This window comes from Cervus elaphus, chromosome 11 (assembly GCF_910594005.1).
Source record: "Cervus elaphus chromosome 11, mCerEla1.1, whole genome shotgun sequence".
NCBI classification, from domain to species: Eukaryota; Metazoa; Chordata; class Mammalia; order Artiodactyla; family Cervidae; genus Cervus; species Cervus elaphus.
Window position 1 is genome coordinate 96,103,721 of NC_057825.1, and position 20,519 is coordinate 96,124,239.

Consider the following 20,519-nt stretch of genomic DNA (forward strand, 5'->3'; position numbering starts at 1 on the left):
CCAGCTGAGTTTCCAGACTATAACTGCAATGGAAAGATCCTTGGGTATTTGTTACTTCTGGTGATGGGAGGTAGGAACTTCTTCATTTATCATTCAAACTGAAATAGTGTGCTAGCAATGCACATTTTTTTCCTCTTAGATGACATATTTTAGGCATACCAAAGATTCTGCTGTAACAGAAATTTTTGATTCATCAACCCCTGAGGTTCAAGGCAAACTATTTCTTAGTGTTTCAGGGCCAGAGTCTTTGATTTTCCTTAAGAAACACAGTTCTCTATGCTTCTGATAATGATAGGCATGATAGGTATGTTGTCTAAGTATATATTTGTACATATCTGGAATAGACTTTCTACAGTGAAATTTTCTACAGTGAAAATTTTGTAAGAAATGATAAAAGAAATGATAAAATAAAAAAAATTAAAAATTAAAAAATTTTTAATCTAGGGAGAGCTATTTCATATCTAGACAACTTGGCTTGGTTCCATTTCCTTGCATCTTTTATTTATTTTTCCTCTGCTGTACTGTATGGTACTTAATTTATAAAGATTTTGAAAGAATCAGTGACATTATCAAATCATTCCTTAACGCATTTGCAGGAGGAACCAAGAGTATCTCTAGATGTTCTCTCACAAATACAGGGGGATGGGGTGGGAACTGTCTATGTGATCTGATTGGTAAAGAATGTGCCTGCAAATGTAACAGACACAAGAGACATGCGTTCGATCCCTGGATCAGGAAGATCCCCTGGAGCAGGAAATGGCAACCCACACCAGTATTCTGGCCTGGAGAATTCCACAGACAGAGGAGCCTGGAGGGCTATATTCTATGGGGTCACAAAGAGTTGGGTGCAACTGAGGAGGTGAACACACATACACACACACACACATATGAATAGACACATTAGTCTGCAAAACAATAGATCTTCCATCATGAGAGGAGTAAGTTCTAACTGACAGAACTTTTATCAAGTGCCAGAAAAGCATCTTGAAAGTATGTACCACAGTTAGTCATTAGTGAAAAATTAGCAAATTAAGTAGTCCTTTTCAAGAACAAGCTTGGAGGACTCCTCACTCTTCCCAATTCCCAAACCTCCCACAAAGCTACAGTAATCAAAACCGTGTGGTACTGCACAGGATAAATACAGAGATCAAGGGATGCAGTGGAATGGAATTCAGAGTTCAGACATTTAAATAAGGAAGAAAAGTTCAGAAATGCTCACATTTAAGGTCAATTGGTTTTTGACATGTGTATCAAAACAACTGAATGGGAAAGGAATAGTCCTTTCAACAAAGGGTGCTGGGCCACCGGATATCCACACACAAATGAATGAAGCTGCACCCCCTACTTCAGAATCTACACAAAATTAATTCAAAGTGGATCAAGCAGCTAAATATAAGTCAAAACTATAAAATTTAAAAGAAAAACATGGGAGGAAATCTTCAATAATCTTAGCTTAGGCAGTTAGGTTCTTAGATATGACACCACAAGCACACAAAGCAGAAGAAACAGTAAGCTGAACTTTATCAAAATTAAACACTTCTGTGCTTCAAAGTACACCATCAGGAAAGCAAAAAGGCAACTCACAGAATGGGAGAAAATCTTTGCAAATCATACATCTGGCAAAAGACTTGTATCCAGAATACATAAAGAATTCTTAGAACTGAAAAACTTTAAACAACAAAAAACACAATTTTAAAATGTGCAAAGGATAGGAATACCATTTCTCCTAATATATTCAAATGACCAACAAGCATGTGAAAAGATGCTTAACATTATTAGTTATCAGAGAAAAGCAATCTAAACCACTAAAATGAGATATCACTAGGATGGCTATAATCAAACAGATGATGAGAAGTATGGTGAGGAGGTGCAGAAGCTGGAACCTTCATACACTGCTGGTGGGAATGCTGAACGGTCCAGTTGCTTTGGAAAACTAGCAGTTTCTCTAAAGGTTAGAGTTAACATGTGACAGTAAAAGCAATTCTACTCCTAGATAGAAAACCAAGAAAATGAAAACAGTCTATACAAAAACTTGTACACAAATGTTCACAGCAGCAGTATTCCTAATTGACCAAAAGTAGAAACAGTCCACAAGACCCTCAACTGAATAATAAATATAACTAGTATATCCATTCAACGGAATGTTATTCTGCAACAAAAAGATGTGACGTACCAATACATACTACAATACAGTGAAAGAGAAAGTCACTCAGCCATGTCTAATTCTTTGCAACCCCATGAAATAGTTCATGGAATTCTCCAGGCCAGAATACTGGAGTGGGTAGCCTTTCCCTTCTCCAGGGAATCTTTCCAACCCAAGGAATCAAACCCAGGTCTCCCACATTGCAGGCAGATTCTTTAAAAGCTGAGCCACCAGGGAAGCCCAAGAATACTAGCGTGGGTAGCATGTCTCTTCTCCAATGAATCTTCCCGACCCAGGAATCGAACCGGGGCCTCATGCATTGCAGGCAGATTCTTTACCAGCTGAGCTACCAGGGAAGTCCTACTACAACACAGATGAACCTCAAACACACGCTAAGTGTTCACAAAACACATATTGTGTGATTTCATTTATATGAAATGTGTAGAATTGGTAAATCTATAGAGATAGAAGGCAGAGGATGACATGGTTGGATGGCATCACTGACTCAATGGTCATGAACTTGAGCAAACTCCGGAAGATAGTGAAGGATAGAGGAGCCTGGCATGCTGCAGCCCGTGGGGTAGCAAAGAGTCAGATATAACTTGGCAACTGAACAACAATAAAAGTAGATTAGTAGTAGCCTGGGGCTGAGGTGAGAAAGGTAAAAAGGAGGACTGGGATATGGGATTTCTGCTTTGGAGTAATGAATATGTTCCAAAATGCAGCTATGACTGCATAACTCTGAATACAGTTCAGTTCAGTTCAGTTCAGTCACTCAGTCGTGTCCGACTCTTTGCAACCCCATGAATCGCAGCATGCCAGGCCTCCCTGTCCATCACAAACTCCCAGAGTTTACTCAAACTCATGCCCATCGAGTCGGTGATGCCATCCAATCATCTCATCCTCCGTCGTCCCCTTCTCCTCCTGCCCCCAATCCCTCCCAGCATCAGGGTCTTTTCCAACGAGTCAACTCTTCGCATGAGGTGGCCAAAGTATTGGAGTTTCAGCTTCAGCATCAGTCCTTCCAATGAACACCCAGGGCTGATCTCCTTTAGGATGGACTGGTTGGATCTCCTTGCAGTCCAAGGGACTCTCAAGAGTCTTCTCCAACACCACAGTTCAAATGCATCATATTTTTCAGCGCTCAGCTTTCTTCACAGTCCAACTCTCACATCCATACAGACCACTGGAAAAACCATAGCCTTGACCAGACGGACCTTTGTTGGCAAAGTAATGTCTCTGCTTTTTAATGTGCTATCTAGGTTGAAGTCACCTAAATACAGACCTTCTAGTCGCGAACTTTCAAAGATGCCAATATGTGTTCACATGTCCAATCATGTAAGTCAGTTCACGCATCTGGTGAAAACGATCACATGCGTGCACCCTGGACCAGCGGAGGTGCTCCTGTGTACGTTACTGCCCAGCACTGCACGGAGGACAGGAGTACAGTATTTTTATTTCAAGCCCAGGATGTCCACAAGCAAGTGTCAAAGTATAAGAGCGGCGGTGATGGAGCCAGTACTGCTAAGAAGCATCAAGCAGTAACGAGGGAAACAAAAGTGAAAATAACTGAGAGGAGCGATGCGAAAAAAATGACAGATGTCGCTCATCCCAAATATGAGCACCGCAGGTTGCTCACAGGACACCCCAAGGTCTGACAAGCACGCCCTCCCCACCCTACTCTCCATGGGGGTGCTGAGGAGGGCTCCACGGAGAGCTGCAAACTCAGGAGAGTCCAGACACCACAAGAGCAGCAGACACAGGATGTAAGGCCTCAAGAGACACAGGCTCTGGGAAAACTGAAAGGGGCTGGCAATTACCATAATCAATGGATCACACCCCTCTTATCTCTATTCCATTAACCAGGACGATGAGTCATCAGCTCCAAGGCTCCTCACCCATCTCTGCCTCAGCCAGAGACTGAATTTAAATCATAAAGCTTCACTGTGTATCACAATGTCGATTCTATCAGATCTAGCCTACTTATAGGCTCCCACGCACCTCCTCCCGCCCCCGCCCTCCCGCTCTTTCCCACCAGCCACATCATCCGCCTCAAACTCAGGGCTACCTGCTGCTGGATGGCGCACTGACCACTTTTCTTGTTCACTGCCACCAAGAAGGTCCATATAGACTTGGACCAAAAAGAAGGCTGAGCGCCAAAGAATTGATGCTCTTGAACTGTGGTGTTGGAGAAGACTCTTGAGAGTCCCTTGGACTGCAAGGAGATCAAACTAGTCAATCCTAAAGGAAATCAACCCTGAATATTCATTGGAAGGACAGATGCTGTATTTTGGCCACCTGATGTGAAGAGCCAACTCATTAGAAAAGACCCTGATACTGGGAAAGATTGAAGGCTGGAAGAGAAGGGTGCAACATGAGAGGAGAAGGTTGGATGTCATCACCAACTCAACAGACAAGAGTTTGAGCAAACTCCGGGGGACAAAGGAGGACAGGAAAGCCTGCAGTGCTGTAGTCCATGGGCTCGCAAAGAGTCAGACACAACTGAGCGACTGAACAAAACCAAGAAGGAGCCCGTCATGGTGCCTGGCTCACCATGTCCACAGCCAGCAACAGACTAAGAGACGAGTGGAAGGACTGCTGCCGGCAAAGCAGGCTCAGATCTCTCACAAACAGCAACACGCCGGACAGATGCTAAGCCCCCAAGACAGGAAAGAAGAAAGAGCTGAACGCCTACAAGTCTGTTCCGGGAACTAGGAGGAGACACACAGAGAGAAAACTGAGGTATCCTCACTTGCCAGGTTCAAACAGGAAAGGCCCTAAAACAGCAGGCGGGCCCCCGCAGGGGAGGAATACAGCCAGAAAAGCCTGCGCCACCTGAATGCACATCCTCAACCCCAGGGAGGCCGTCCTCACTGCCTGACTCGGGGTCCCAATAACTCCTATGTCCCTTGATGCACAGACCTGACCCGGGTAACACCCAGTCTCTGACCTGAGATCTCCCAACTGAATAGTCAGCAAACTACCCCGCAGTTACAGAGGGTCCCAGGGTTACTGGTGCGCCACGGGTTCTGACTGCCAACAGTATTCTCTTTTCTTTTTTTGGCCACACCACGCGGCATGCAGGATCTTAGTTCCCTGACCAGGGATCGAATCCTCGCCTCTACAGTGGAAACACAGATTCTTAACCAGTGGACCACCAGGGAAGTCCCTGCTAACAGCATTCTATTAGATCATATGTGTGTGTGCTCAGTCATGTCTGACTCTTTGCAACCCTCTGGACTGTCAGTATCACAAGCAGATAAGAATGAAAGCTCTAAGTACAAGAATTTTCCAAAAGTATCCTAGTATTAAAATTTAGATTTGACCTGAATGCATTCAAGTCTCTAATAAAAGATATCATAAGAGTTCTTTAGAATGAAAGATGAAAAAATACCCTACAAGGTACAGCTGAGGAAAATCAAAGGAATAACTGTATTCCCCCCCAGCCTGTGTATGCTATGTGCACGCACATGCTTAATCATCTCCAAGTCTTCACAACCCCACGAACCAGAGCCCACCAGGCTCCTCTGTCCATGGGATTTTCCAGGCAAGAATACTGGAAATACTGGAGTGGGTTGCCATTTCCTCCTCCAGGGGATCTTCCCAACCCAGGGATCAAACCCCTGACTCCTGCATGTTCTGCATTGGGAGGCGGATTCTTTACCACTGAGTCCCCTGGGAAGTCCTGTATTCCCCCATATAAAGCAACAAATCATTTCTTTAACTTCGTACACACCCTTCTGACCAAGGATAATAGATTTTGTTGTGTTTTTTAAAATCCTGGTGAGTCAATGGTTTCTGTCTGAGATAAAGGAAAACTCCAGTCTTCAGCATCCCAGGGCAAACGGCTGGCGCTGGACAAGGGAATCCCCCAACAAATGTGAGAAGAAGAACAGGTTTGGTCTAGTTCCCGATACCACTGACCTCACTGATAGTGAGCAGTTTGTCTTTACCGTGATAAGGAACTTTTCATGTTTAGGAATGATCTAAACTTATAGCGATGACTAACACTGAGGGCGGGAAAGGTAATGGTTTCAAGGGAAGGGGCTGGGTCATTAGAACCAGGAGGTGATGAGTTATGCTGACGACGAAGGGGGAGACCCGGGCAGGCCAGCGCCCCGTCTCTTTTCTCCCTCTACATAAGGTTCCAGGTGCAGCTCTTCGGGAAGCATCTCAGATGCCAGGCTCAGACACCTGCAGAAGGCGCTCCTCCCAACAGCCAAAACCTAGGAACAAGCGCGACGTCCATCAGCTGGCAAACCAGTGGACAAAACACAGCCTGTCCACACCCCGGATGCCATCCAGCCACACAAAGGGACAGACTACCACGCTCACCAGCGTGGACAAACCTTGAAACTTTATGCAAAGTGAAAGGAATCACACACCAGCGGCCACATGCGCCATGGTTTTATTTATACACGATGTTCCAAAAAGGCAAATTATAGACAGAAAATAGGTGGGCGGTTGTCTGGGGCCCTGGGATGGAACAGGGGGTTCACAGTGAAAGGGGCGAGGGGACCTAGCTAGGGCGAGGGACGTGCTGAACACTGACTTGCGGTAACAGTCATGCCACTCAGCACGTTTACCAAAGATGCCTGAAAGGCAGGCTTGAGGCAGGTGAGCTCCAGAGTGCGTAAAATACACCTCAATAAAGCTGATTAAAGAAACAAACCTGTTGAACAGACTTCTCTGTCTCCAGGAGGCTGGTGTGGTACAACGGTGATAACTTACAAGGTTGGGATGAACATATACACATCACTACATGTAAAACAGAAAACCAATCAGCACCTACTGTATAGCACAAGAAACAATACGCAGTACTTTATAATAACCAATCAGGGAAAAGAATCTGAAAAAGAATACACACACACTAATATATAGAGACCCAAATAAACAAACAAGAAAAATGAAATCTGGAGGAAAAGGGAAAATAATACAGGAGCTCAAGAAAACTAACCAACCAAAAATATCTACACGCAATATCCTCAGAGAGATAAGAAATAAATCCAAGAAAGAATAGATGCAGTTTACAAAAAAAAAAAAAACTGTGAAAAAGGGCTTCTCATAAATTAAAAATATGACAAGGCTTAAAATTCAATAGAAACATTGAAATGGAAAGTCAAAGGCATTTCATAATAGTAGGACAAAAAAGATTGAAAACTACATAACAATAGAGGAAAAGATAAGAAAATAAATCAAAGAGGTGACTAATAGGACTTTCAGAAAGAGAAGGCTGGGAATTTGAAGGGGGAAAACAGAAAAATTTCCCAGAAGAAAAGGGCAGCTCCTAATGAAAAGAATTAACCAAGCTCTTGAAACAGTGAATGACAATACACGACAATCACAAAATCTAAGAACGTCAGGAATAAAGAGAATATGCTAAAAGCTTCCCCAAAGAAGTTAGAACAGGTCACACTCAAATGGAAGAGCAGTGTCTTCAAAACTCCAAGAGAAAAATGGATTTCCAGTCAACAATATTTTCCACCAGCTAATATATAAATTCCATGCGAAGGTAGAATGCAAACATTTTCAGCCATCCAAAGACAAAATTTTTGCACCTGGAGGATGTGCTTCAGGAAAGTTAAGGCAGTAAACCAAAAAAAAAAAAAAGACTGAGGTATCCAGGAAACAGATGGTCCAGGACCAGAGCTAAGACACACCAAGGTCGGGGCACGTATACCCGGCCAGCTCTCCTCCAGGGAAAAAAAAGTGAATCTATAGGCTCCTTGGAAGGAAAGCTATGACAAATCTAGATGCGTATTAAAAAGCAGAGACATTACTTTGCCAACAAAGGTCCATATCATCAAAGCTATGGTTTTTCCAATAGTCATGTACAGATGTGAGAATTGGACCATAAAGAAGGCTGAGCGCTGAAAAGTGGATGTTTTCAAATTGTGGTGCTGAAGAAGACTCTTGAGAGTCCCTTGGACTGCAAGGAGATCAAACCAATCATTCCTAAAGGAAATCAATCCTGAATATTCACTGGAAGGACAGAAGCTGAAACTCCGATACCTTGGCTACCTGATGTGAAGAGCTGACTCACTGGAAAAGACCCTGACGTTGGGAAAGCTTGAGGGCCATAGGAGAAGTGGGCGTCAGAGGAAGAAATGGTTGGATGACACCACCGACTCAACAGAGCTGAATGTGAGCAAACTCCATGAGATAGTGAAGGACAGGGAAGCCTGGCATGCTGCAGTCCGTGGGGTCGCAAAGAGCCAGACACAACAACTGAACAAAAAATAAGCTATCTGAAACAATAAGTCATCTGTCGTGTTTAAAAAAAAACTTGATAAAAGCTGAACTCTGCTAGGCATTTGATGTAACCTTTCAAGTGTTTAAAACAGAAAACAGAATCCTATTAGACTACTTGGCTCAGAGATAAGCGGTATAATGCAATTATCATTTTAACCCCAAATTATGATATACTCATCTAAGGGAGGCGGGCAGGTATACCAGCTAATTCTTCACAAAAGACCACAACAGTAGTTCAAAAACCATAACCACCATCTCTAGTAGTCAGTAAGTGTACAAACCTAATAAACCAAGAAAAACCCATGCAAACATATAATTTAAAAATACAGCAGTTCATTTCAGATGGATCAACTAAAAGCATCTTGGAACAGGACAACTCTAAGTTTCAATACTGTTTATCTTTGTAGGACCTTATACAGTAGTACCATATATAGCACAGGGAACTATATTAAAGATGCTATAATAAACCATAATGGAAAACAATGTGCATATAATATGAAAAACAATGTGTATTTTATATATATATATATATTAAAAAACTGAATCACTCTGCTATACAGCAGAAATTAACACAACATTGTAGAATGAACTATACTCCAATAAACTAAATTAAAAAAAAAAAAGATTCAGGGTGGTATTTTCTGTATCTGATTTTCTGTCTCTTTCCTTGTCTAGTTGGTACTGTATTTTACGGCCCAGAGAAGCCCCATGGAGGCCGGAAAGCTGGGTCTGGGTGCATGGGCCGTGCCTGGGTGCAGGGCCTGGGGAGACAGAGCCAGCTCAGGATGGTACACGTCTGGCACACGGTGTCCACCCCGTCTTCCCTGGCTCCGGGAGGATAAACACGCTGCCTGCACCGGTTCACGGACACAGACCACGCGGGCAGGGCCCAGCTCGGGCTGCAGGGCAGTGAGCGCCCTGAGAGGCAGGACACCAGCCCCACGTGGTTAACTCATCTCCCGAAATCAGCTCAAAGTTCCTCACGATGCAACACAGATGTCAGTTTCTAAGATCTCAGTTTTTAAAACTTGAGAAGTTCTAAAACTTATCATTTAGTCCTTCCTTTTGAAATTCTTACAGAAAACAGTGCCGCGCAACTCAGCGCTTGCCAACACATCGCTCCCTTTGCTTGTGAACGATGCCAGCTGACGTTTATTACTGAGCCAGCCTCCTAACAGAGTATCATGAAAACCTGAGACCATTCAGCTGGCATGCTGGTCACCGGTGATATTAACATTGCCCTGGTTTCCATTCTCTTCCTCACCATCCCTCCCTAAGTCCAAAAAATGTTGTTGTTCAGTTGTGACCGACAAATGTATCCTGATTCAATTCTTGCGTTATCATATTATGAGCCCAGAATATTAATAACTATAAACAGAATCTTCTAAAAGTACTTGGGAATCTCTACCCCCCTGATAATCATGTTCCAATGAAAATCAGGTCCCAAATTAAACGTTCAACACAGCTTTTCAATATGTTAACACTGACAATTCAGAACGGTATTAAAACCAACCTGAATTCACAAAAAATCTGTTTATACTAAATATTTACAGCAATTACTCGCAAGTACTTTTAAGATGACCCGCGATCCACTAGCCATATATCTAGCCACATGTGGGAGAAACAAAGCTTTTAAAACCCTGATTTTCAAACAGTAAGGTGATGACCTAAAATTGTTTCGACCCTTAAAATCATCACAAAAAGTTCTAAACAGGCAGTGTTCGATTTTGAGAACCCACTGCAGATTAAGTTCTTGACTCCAATACCATGAATTCTTGGTCTGCACTCTTGTACGTTTTCCTTTATAAGACAGAGAGCGAAGCTTCCAGTGGTGTTCTCTGGGCAACAGTCCCGTTTGGTACCCGGGCCACCTGGGTCTGCGAGCCGTGCGCTTGTGAGATAATTTGTATGCACTGCTGTCCGCCAATGTAAGTCATCAGAACAGAGACAACTGAAAGCAGTGTTATTAACGCTTTTTTGAAAAGCACAGGCACCCTAAAGGCAGCGCAGCTGAGACAGAGAACGCCCAACAGCTCCGAGGGAGGCAACCCTTCGGCTTGCAAACTTGCATTTTTTGCCCTTTTCTTAACCAATTCTGGATTTATGTCTTGGCTCAAGCTGCTATGCATAACAAGATGAAAGTATATATTTACTAACAAAGAAACAAAATAAAAGACCATATATGAAATGTATGTGTCAAAGCACCCACCTTTAGGTTAAAATGCATTTTATAGTATTTTTTTTGTTCCCTGGGGATAAACGCTTTAGATTATTCCGTGGTTTAGCACACCTGCTCACGGATTCCAAAGAAGGATCCTACTTCCAAAGTAGGATCTATTTTTCCAAAAATCATCTTTGCTTTTCCAGGGTCAGTCCACAAAAATCTATGAACACACACTCTGTACCAAAAGGGCCCCCGGATAATATTTTTGGATAATGTCAATACACAGAAACAGACATAAATCTGAGATCCATTGGGGGTTAGGGGGAGGCAAAATACAAGTCTGCAAGCTACAGAAATAAACAATGTATTACAAAGTTTCAAGCAATAAAGAGTTAAAAAAAAACTACCATGGGCAGGGTGTTATCTGATGGTTGGCTTTTCTACAAGGCTTTTGACATTCCTGATTTAGTTGCATTTCAAAACAGTTTTTGGAAGTTTGGGTTGATAATTTTTTTTAAGAGAGCCACTTGCCTCTGTGTGTCCTCTCCACCTCCCTTAAACTCAGGCCCGGATTCTTTCCAGCAGGAAGGAACTCTGTGTCTCTGAACAAGTCTGTACATGCCACTCAGAGGCAGATCAACCCTCCTCTTAAGGAAAACAGGCAGTTCTACAAAGTTCATTGTGCCCCAGTGAATGTCTTTACCTCTAATTAAGAGCAAGAGTCACTACCCTGACAAGGTAACATTTGCAGAAACCAGCCCCCACCCCACCCCCCACAAAAGTTTAAGTGCCTGCTCCAAAATGTTACACTGATGATTTTTTAAAGCTACACCATTTACATGGCACTTTTACTGCTGAGCAATGGAAAGCAATTTCAGCACTTTAACAAATCCCAAGGCTCCTTCTCATCCAGCGGGCAAACAGTGGACCCATGTAAAGGATCACACCAAAGCTTGCAGACAGGGAGTGAGTTGATCAAGGAAAGAAGCCCAAGTACTCATTCCAACCCTCTTCTCTCTGCTGCCCTGCCCTGCCCTGCCCAGGCCTGGCCTTCCCCTCCTCTCTCCTGGACCACTGATCCAGGCCAACCATCTCACCTTCTCCTCCTTCAAACCTGAGCAAGCCTCCTACTCTCAGAGACCCCCAAACTTCCAGTGGATCCTTGATGTCAAGGAACTAGGGGCGTCCTCAACACCAACAGGAATAAACCCTCCTCCAGTTGCCCACCACCCGCGAGCCCTCCTGCCACTCCCAGAGGGTCACCTTCGGCCACACATACCCCGCTTTCAATAAAAGAGGGGGACGGCATTTGCACAGCGCCTAACAGGTGGCCAACTCTCAGGTTAACACTACTCATCACCTTCAGGCCTGGAGGAGCCTCCTCCTCCTCAACCTTCAAGGCCTCCAGCCCAGAAGGACAGAGTCAAAGTCCAGACGCTCATCATCCCTCCAGTGAGGAAGCCCTGACTCCAGGCAAGGGGGCTGCTGGATTCTCAGCTCCCTGACCACCCCCTCACCCCACCCCCACCCCCCAGGCCTCTCCAGTGCAGGATTTTCCTGTCTTTATCCAAGACATTTTGGACCACTGGCCACTGAATGCTCACAAAAAGCAAAATGAGAGTAGCTACACCAAGAAAAGAAACAAAACCGGCCAAATTTAAAAATAACAAACTCCAATGATACAAAATGAACTTCGATCTATCAGTCCTGGTTTGGATTCTTCCCATTATCATTGCCCCCTTTTGATGACAATAATTAAAATTCACTACATCTACTACATGCACTACTTGACACACACAGGAACATTTTACAGACACTTCTTTTATAAATGTATGGTACTCCAAATAAAACCCTGCAAACAGAAATTCACAATGGGTTTTTCACTTTTTAATTTATGAGTATCCTTCCCTATGATCCCTCAAAAACCTAAAGCAAAAACTAAGCTTCTCTAAATAGAATACAGCCTATGTCTCACATCCTTTTATTAAAAATAAAGTTATGTCCTGTCCAACCATACCGTTTTAGTCAGGAATGGAGAAAATTCTAAACTCTCCCCAAGAAAGGCATTTTCATAGAACATATCAAAACTCAGCAAACTCCCTCTCTCAACTCATTCACTTCATGTAAACACAATCTTCTAAAAATAAGCAACCACTAATCACTAAAAAAGTTCACAGAAAAAAATAAAAAACAGAAAATCTAACAATGAAATAAAGTAGGACTACAGGTTGCTCAGCTTACAGGTGTTTCACCTACAGCTGTTCTTTTAATTTCCAAACTCTGACACTAGTCACACTGATGGACATTCAGGAAGAGCAAACAAATGCTAGAGTGTCAATAATCTAATCACAAAACCACTGTATGCAAATCATGCCAACAGAAACCCTAAACACACTTCTAGGCATGATGAAAATGGTTCTAGGAAAAAAAAAAAAGAAAGAAAATGGTTCTAGAAATAACAACAAAGGGAGGGGAAAAATGGAGATGTTAGCGGTTTCTGCTCTTTCACCAGAGACTCAACTTCCCAGGGTCAGTTCAAAAATATGAAAGACTTTATCACGAGAGTAAGAAAACATATATAAAATGATCAGGAAAATTTAGCACGGAACATCTGAAACAAACTTATGGTTACGAAAGCAGGGACGGGGGATAAATTAGGAGTTTGGGGTTAACATATACTCACTACTATACATGAAACAGACAGCTAATGAGGACCTACTACATAGCACAGGTAACTCAATAGTCTGTAATAATCTACGAGGGAAAAGAATCTGGAAAAGAATATTTACATACATACACATATACATATAACGGAATCATTTTTCTGTACACCTGAAATTAACATAACACTGCGAATCAACTAGACTTCAATTTAAAAAAGAAAAACTGAACATTTGCTAGGAAGGAATTCAGTTTTTTCGGTGTGAGAACAGCATGGAGACTACCTAAAAAAAAAAAAAGACACCAACTGAAGTATTTATGGGGAAATGGCATCTGAGTTTTATGTGAAGATAATGGACGTGGGAGAAGGACAGCAGAAAAAACCAGATTAGTCATGTGCTGGTCACCGTGAAGCCGGTGCTGTCCTCTTCCTCTCCCTCACCAGTGTCTGTTTCAAATTCTCCGTAATAATAAAACAACTGCAGGCAAGCAAAAGCTCCCCTGTTCTGCTTCAGACTGCAGGCCATTGTTGCACAGATTTCCTATAGTTTCCTCGGCTTTGCATAATTTGAGAATTCCTTCTCAATTGTACTGACTTTGTAAGGAGAGAGCCAGAGAGCCTGTTACTGCCCGATCCCAATGGCTTTCCAAACCTGGTGCTTAGCAGATCGATCCCAAAAGCTTTCCGGAACAGAGTATGGAACCAGAGGGAAGGAGCAGGGAAAACCTTGGGAGTGAACCTGCCCCAGCTGCTCCCACTAAGAACCCCCAGGCTCCTAAACCCATGAAGACACATTCAGGGTTCACTCTCTTTTTCTCTTACAGTTTAAAAACAAAAACGACAGCTTCTGGTCTACTCCCACCAGCCTTCACATTCATGCTGACCCTTGAAGACCCAAACAATCCAACTTCTGTGTAACCACGTCAAAAACAAGCCCTGGCTACTAACTCGCTTGGACGAGGATGGTCACCACTCGGATCTGGCCAGAAAAACTCGGTTAGGAAAAACCAACCAGTGCTTAAACAAACACTGAGGCTGGGGAGAACGGTCTTGGAACCAGTTAGCAGACCACTCAGGGAGTTGCAACATGACCGTTTCCAAAATTTTCCAAAAGCTTCCAAATTCAGTTGAGCCCGGCAGGCCGAGCTTAACAGGGCTCTCTTTCAAATTCAAAAATCTGGCCCTGGCCCCAACTGTTAGCCAACAGAACACACGCTGATTCACTTGAGATCACCTAAAAAGACGGACTCCATCCAGTTCAGACCACAGGCCAGTACACGGCTGGGATCGGGGGAAAGTTGGAGCTGTGTATAGATAAACCCTATTCACAGAGCAGAAAAAGGGACAATGGGATCCACACTTAATCTGGCCGAAGAAAATGTCTACAGTCAGCTTCCAACCCCCCCTCCTCCACTTCTCACCAGACAATGACAATTCTTCACAGCGAACCACAAAGCCCTGCTTCATAAGATTTTTTTCTTCTTCTATCCCAATCCAACTAGAAAACAGGGAACAGCTATGAACACCCCTGATGTGGTGCAGATAACTTGGAGAGAGCCTTCAGTAATAAGAAACAAATCAGAACACGGAGAATTTCACATTCTGTTGCAAACATTCAAGGCCCAGTGCCTCCATTAGCCAGAGTTCTCTGTAATCGCCACAACGTGCACGGAATCAGACCAGCAACACACTTAGTCTCATCAGGTGTCTGTTACTCGGGGCCGACTCAGAATCTCCGAATTTGTTAGTTTCGGGGGGGGAGGGGGGGGCGTGTTAAAAGAAAGAGAAAAAGACCTGGGGTAGGTGTGAAATCTGGGCACCCTCGCCACTCCTGGGCTCTGTCTCATTTCTGGTTCAATTACACACCTGTCAAACAGGTTATTCCTGGAATTCAGACTGTATAATCCTCACCCTGTAATTCTTCCTGCTCCTGCTACCCAAACACACAGCCCTCCCCTGATCCCCCAAATATGCGCCCATCGGTAGAACGTATGCGGGTGATAAAGCAAAACCAGGTATCAACAAACTCCGCTCCCTGGACTCCCGGCGAGCATTCAAACGAGGCAACACGAAGACAATTCTCAAGGAGGCCAAGGCAGTGCTTTGGGATAATCACAGGCGAGGCCTGCCTATTCTGAATTGTAATGAACACACCAACTCCGAAGGCCAGATCTGGGAAAAACGCGGCGGGGGGGACACATGTAGGGTGTCTGATGCAAAAAAAAAAAAAAAACGCTTTCCCATTTTATGGAAGTGCATGCCCGAGAGTGGAGCGTTATTTCCTTATCTGAGAGCCAGGAAATGAGGTCTTTTCAGGCCAGTGTGAATATAAACTCTGCTAAAAAACAGCGGGACGGCGAGGCCAGCCCCTTCTCCCAACTTCAGCCGCGCGGCGTGGCCTCCGGGCGGCGGCGTGGCCATCCCCCGGCGCCCCCGGACCAGAAGTTTCAACCCGTCCCCAGGAAACAAAGGAGGCGCCCGTACCGACCTTATAGACTTGTCCGTAGGTGCCATTTCCCACCACTTCCACCAGCTCGAAAATCCCCGCCGGATCCTGGAGGAGAAAGAGGGGAGGGGTGAGCGTCGGAAAGCAGCACAACAATGAATAAAGCAGCAGGGCAGCCGGAGAGAAAGGGCGGCGACCCCAGCGGTGGGCTTCGCGCGGTGGGGTCGCCGGAGCCCGAGGGCCGCGATCCGAGGACCGGGGGTCCCGGGCGACGGCGGCGCCGGCGAAGGGTCGCGCCCCCAGGGCCCCCGCACCCGTCGACGCGGGCAGACAAAGGGGCCGCCGTGCCCGCGGTTCTTCCCGCGGCGGCGCCCAAGCGCCCGGGCGGCCAGGGCGCGGCCCCGGGTCCCCGCGCGCTCCGCGCCCCGCGCCGGGGTGTTCCCGGGCCGCCACTCACCCGCAGGGAGGACAGGTCGATGTCCACCAGACTTTTGGCAGGGGAGTCGTTCGCCATCTTCCCTTTCTGCCTCCGCGGATCGGCCACGATCAGTAGGTCTCCGGCGTGTTTCTGGGCGTCGGAGGCCCGGCGGGCGGCGCGGGCCCGCGGGCGAGGCCGGGGGCGGCGGGCGGGGCGAGCGCTGGCGGGCGGCGGCGGCGCTCACTCCATGGCCGGGGCGGCCGGCAGGCCCCCGGGCGTCGCCCGCGCCTCAGGCCCCGGCCCCGCGCCCCGCGCGCGCCTGCACTAGCGGCCCGGAGCAGGGGCCGCGGCGCCGCCGAGTGTGGAGCCCGGAGCGCGAGGCCGCCAGACAAAGATGAGCGGGGGGCGGGGGCGGCGGCGGCGCGGGAGGAGGAGACACGGGACACCGAAATCGTACTCGGAGGAGAGCGAACAGCTCCCCCTTTCCTCCTCTGGCAGGAAAAGCGGGCGGAAGCGCGCTCGCGCCCGGAGGCGGCAGGGCGGCGGGCGCGGGCAGCCGCGCGAATCTCCAGCAGGGGTGGGGCCCGGGCGGCGACCGCGCGCGGGGCCGGAGGGGGGCGCACCCGGGACAAAGGGAAGCCGGCCCGGACCCCCCACCTCCCTGCCTCGGGCGGAGGGGCGGGCCGACCCCCGCCCCCGCGGAGCCCCGCCCCGCCGCGCCCCGCCCCGCCGGGATCCCAGAGCGGGAGGGTCCTCCCGGCGCCCGCGCCCCCCTCTCCTCCCATCGCATCCCCCACCGCCGAGTCTGGCCCCTGAAGACCCTCGTTTCCGGTTTCCCTACCGGCTTCTCTGGTCCTTTCTCTTCTTTTCCAGGCTGAACCGGTGACCTGGTTGTAGTTGGGGATTCGCCGAGCATCACTCGGCCGACGGGTCCCGAGACTTTGGGCGGAAACTGAACACGAACCTCTCCTTTCACTGCCTGTGCTGAGTTCCTCACTCGGGATGAGGCGTGGACCAGGAGTCTTGACCCAAGTTCTGTGCCTAGATATCGCTGAGGAGCCATGGATAGGACTTCTTCCGGCAACTTTGGAAGCCAGTCAGCAGTTAGACAGTTTCATCCTGTTGAACGTGAATAAATGGTCTGCAAACAGTCATTGTCTCACTGTCAGTCCACTGGCCAAACACCCTAATGGCTCCGTATTCCCTCAGAGTGTCTCAATCGTGAAGGTCCAAGAATCACCGAGAGGGACTGCAAAAGCGCTGATTGCCGACCCCACCTCCAGAGTTTGATCTGGGGTGTGGGGTAGGCCTGAGAAGCCTCATTCTCTGTACAGGCGGCGATGATGAGTTGCTGTGATGGGAAGTTTGAGAACTGGGGCCTCACAGGATGAAACTCCAAGGCCCTTTGTGATTGGGCTTCACCGGCATCATTATCTACCAATTCTTGGTTTGCACACAGTGTCTACTGAACCCCTCCTATGGCCCTAGGGTGATGTTAACCTCATTTTAGGGCTGAGGAAGCTGAAAGATAAGCTGATGGTCAGTCTCTCAGTCAGGTCCGAGCGACTCTTTGTGACCCCATGAACTGCATGGTTCCAGGCTTCCCTCTCCTTCATTGTCTCCCAGAGTTTGCTCAAACTCATGTCCACTGAGTAGGGATGTCATCCAACCATCTCATCCTCTGTCACCCCTTCTCCCGCCTTCAGTCTTTCCCAGCATTAGGGTCTGCTGATCATCAGAGTCAGCTGTCCACACCCAGTGGCCAAAGTATTGAAGAGAAGGGATTTTCCTAAAGTCTTTAAAGGCATAGCCCATAAGTGGAGCAGGGACTCCCACCAGCCTGTTCCCAAACCAAGTGCCTCAGTCAAGTTAGTCTTGTACCAGATCAATGTTTCCCACTCCTCTGTCTCCCAAAACTCCTAGATTCCCAACTCTGAGAGTCTCTCATAAGGCTAAAATATATTCAGGGACTCCTGGAATCCATTGATCAGGAAAATCATAGTAAGCAAAGTGTTTCTATGAATGTAATGGTGCCTTTTTTGAAGGAGGGAGGGGGGCATGGCACTGCAGTGCACGACCTGTGGGATCTTAGTTCCCCAACCAGAGATTGAACCCAGGCCATGTCAGTGAAAGCACCTCATCCTAACCACTGGACTGCCAGGGAATTCTTAGTGGTGCTTTTAAATAATTTTGTTTTTTAATCTACCAACAGCAGTGGACTTATCTATGAGTATAAAGTAAATAATTTACTCAGAGAGTTAGACTGGTGTCAGTGTGAGCTTTCAGATTGTAGTATTCGTAATAGTATTTTAGTAGTATTTATTATTAATAATAGGTAACATGTTTTGGGTCCAAACAATGTACTAAATCCTTTACATATGCTATCCTCCTTATTCTTCACATTAACCCAAAATGGTAGGTACTCTTACTTTTCTTACTTTACACATTAGAAGAGCAGCCTCAAACCTTTTGGGAACCAGGACCCGACTTCGTGGAAGGCAATTTTTTTATGGACGGGGGATGGGGGAGATGATTGGGGGATAATTCAAATGCATTACATTTCTTGTGCACTTTATTTCTATTATTGTTACATCAGCTCCACGTCAGATCATTAACATCAGATCCCGGAGGTTGGGGATCCCTGCATTAGGAAACCAACATATAAAGAAATTAATTGACCTGCTCGGTGTTCACAGGTGTCCACAGCTGAACCCAATGCAGAAACTCCAGGGTCCACCAAGTCGGCCTCCTTTCACAGATTCACAGTTAGTGTGTTGGCCACTCAGTTGTGTCCGACTCTTTGTGACCCCATGGACTGCAGCCCACCAGGCCCCTCTGTCCATGGGATTCTCCAGGCAGCGTACTAGAGTGAGTAGCCATTTCCTTCTCCGGGGGATCTTCCCGACCCAGGGATGGAACCTGTGTCTCCTGAATTGGCAGGCAGATTCTGTACCACCTGAGCCACCAGGCAAGCCCACAAGTTCACCGTCTGCCTCAACTGCAACTTCATGACACCGAGGCCTCCCCAGGCCACCCCCTCCTTTGCCCAGCCAAATTCTCTTCATCACCTCCAGTTCAATCCAAAAACCGACTCCTCTTTCTACCAGCTTCTTCTAAATCTCCTAAGCTACTCTTCCCTGTATCAGCATTGTGATGACTGTCTCTTAGTTTCAATTCAGTACCTTTTCTTAAGTCCCTCCCCAGGGCAAGGGCTTAGCCAGCACCCAGGGTATAAGGGCGATCAAGACAAGCTACCTTCCAAGAGCTTACCATCTGCTAACGGGTGTAGGACAGTTTCATAAATCACTCCAGTTAAAGGCAGAACATTAAAAAGTCTAGTGATATAGAAAGAGTGCTAAACAAGTTAGCAGCAAGTATACTGGACTGGGGGCAAAACTGAACTGGGTTTGAACCTAGTTCTATTTATCAGTTATGCAAGCCGGCACGTGTCACTTCTGAGCCTCTGCCATTTCCTCTTCTGTGTGCTAGATAATGATGGCAGTGAGGCCTGTTAAGAGGACATCTCAAGGGCACAGGGCAGGGTAATAAGGCCTGGGAAAAGGAGATACAAGAGGTGTCGGGCCAGACATTCTGAAGACTGGACATCTAATGGAATACCAGAGGCAACGTAGACAAGGAGGTAAAAGATTTGCTTGTGGTTCAAAACCTGGTTCACACTTGGGAAGGGCTTCCCCAGTGGTGCTAGTGGCAAAGAACCCACCTGCCAATGTGGGAGACGTAAGAGAGACAGATTCGATTCCTGGGTCGAGAAGATCCCCTGGAGGAGGAAATGGCAACCCCACTCCAGTTTTCTTGCCTGGAGAATCCCTTGGACAGAGGAACCAGTTGGGCTATGGTCCACGGGGTCGCAAAGAGTCGGACATGACAAGCAACTGAACACAGCACAGATCCTTGTTCACACTTGGGAAGAGGCTGTCACACACAGCGAGGCAAGGATGGGATTTCCTGAATGGTGGTAGCAAAGGAAGGTTTGGTTTGGGACTCTACAAAGTTAGTTGGCTTTTCATGCAGAAGCAGCTCTGAGGCTGGGGACCACATTCTCAATCAACAGTTGTGTATGAATTAGTTCAGACCACCATAATGGAATACCATACATTGGGTGGCTTAAGTGAAAGGGATTTCTTTTCTTATAGTTCTGGAGGCTGGAGGTCCACTATCAAGGTTCCAGCTGATTTGGTCCCGGGAGAGGGCTCTCTTCCTAGCCTGTAGATGGCTGCCTTCCCACTCTGTCCGGAAATGGGCTTTCCTTCGCGTTTCCGTCACAGAAACAACAAGCTCTCTGGTGCCTCTTCTTATAAAGACACCCATCCTATCAGATCAGGGCCTCACCCTTATGACCTTATGAATTTACCCTTAATTAGCTCTGTGAAGGCCCCATCACCTAATACAGCTACACTGGAACTAGGGTTTCAG

The 20,519-nt window shown here is 46.6% G+C and overlaps 1 protein-coding gene and 1 long non-coding RNA gene across 41 annotated transcripts in view; one reads left to right on the forward strand and one right to left on the reverse strand.

The window, feature by feature from the left end:
• MAP4K4 (mitogen-activated protein kinase kinase kinase kinase 4) overlaps positions 1-16,321 on the reverse strand; it is a 149,624-nt gene extending 133,303 nt beyond the window's left edge. For all 40 annotated transcript variants that reach the window (XM_043918563.1, XM_043918557.1, XM_043918565.1 and 37 more), the window contains exons 1-2: positions 16,125-16,321; positions 15,710-15,775 (exon numbers count right to left, since the gene is read on the reverse strand). In XM_043918563.1, coding sequence (XP_043774498.1) covers positions 15,710-15,775; positions 16,125-16,181 — 123 coding nt within the window. In that variant the 5' untranslated portion in view covers positions 16,182-16,321. The remainder of the gene's footprint in view (positions 1-15,709; positions 15,776-16,124) is intronic.
• LOC122703944 lies at positions 15,556-17,237 on the forward strand. Its single transcript, XR_006343677.1, has 2 exons — positions 15,556-15,797; positions 16,959-17,237. It is a non-coding gene; the product is annotated as an uncharacterized LOC122703944 (long non-coding RNA).
• The last annotated feature ends 3,282 nt before the right edge of the window (positions 17,238-20,519 follow it).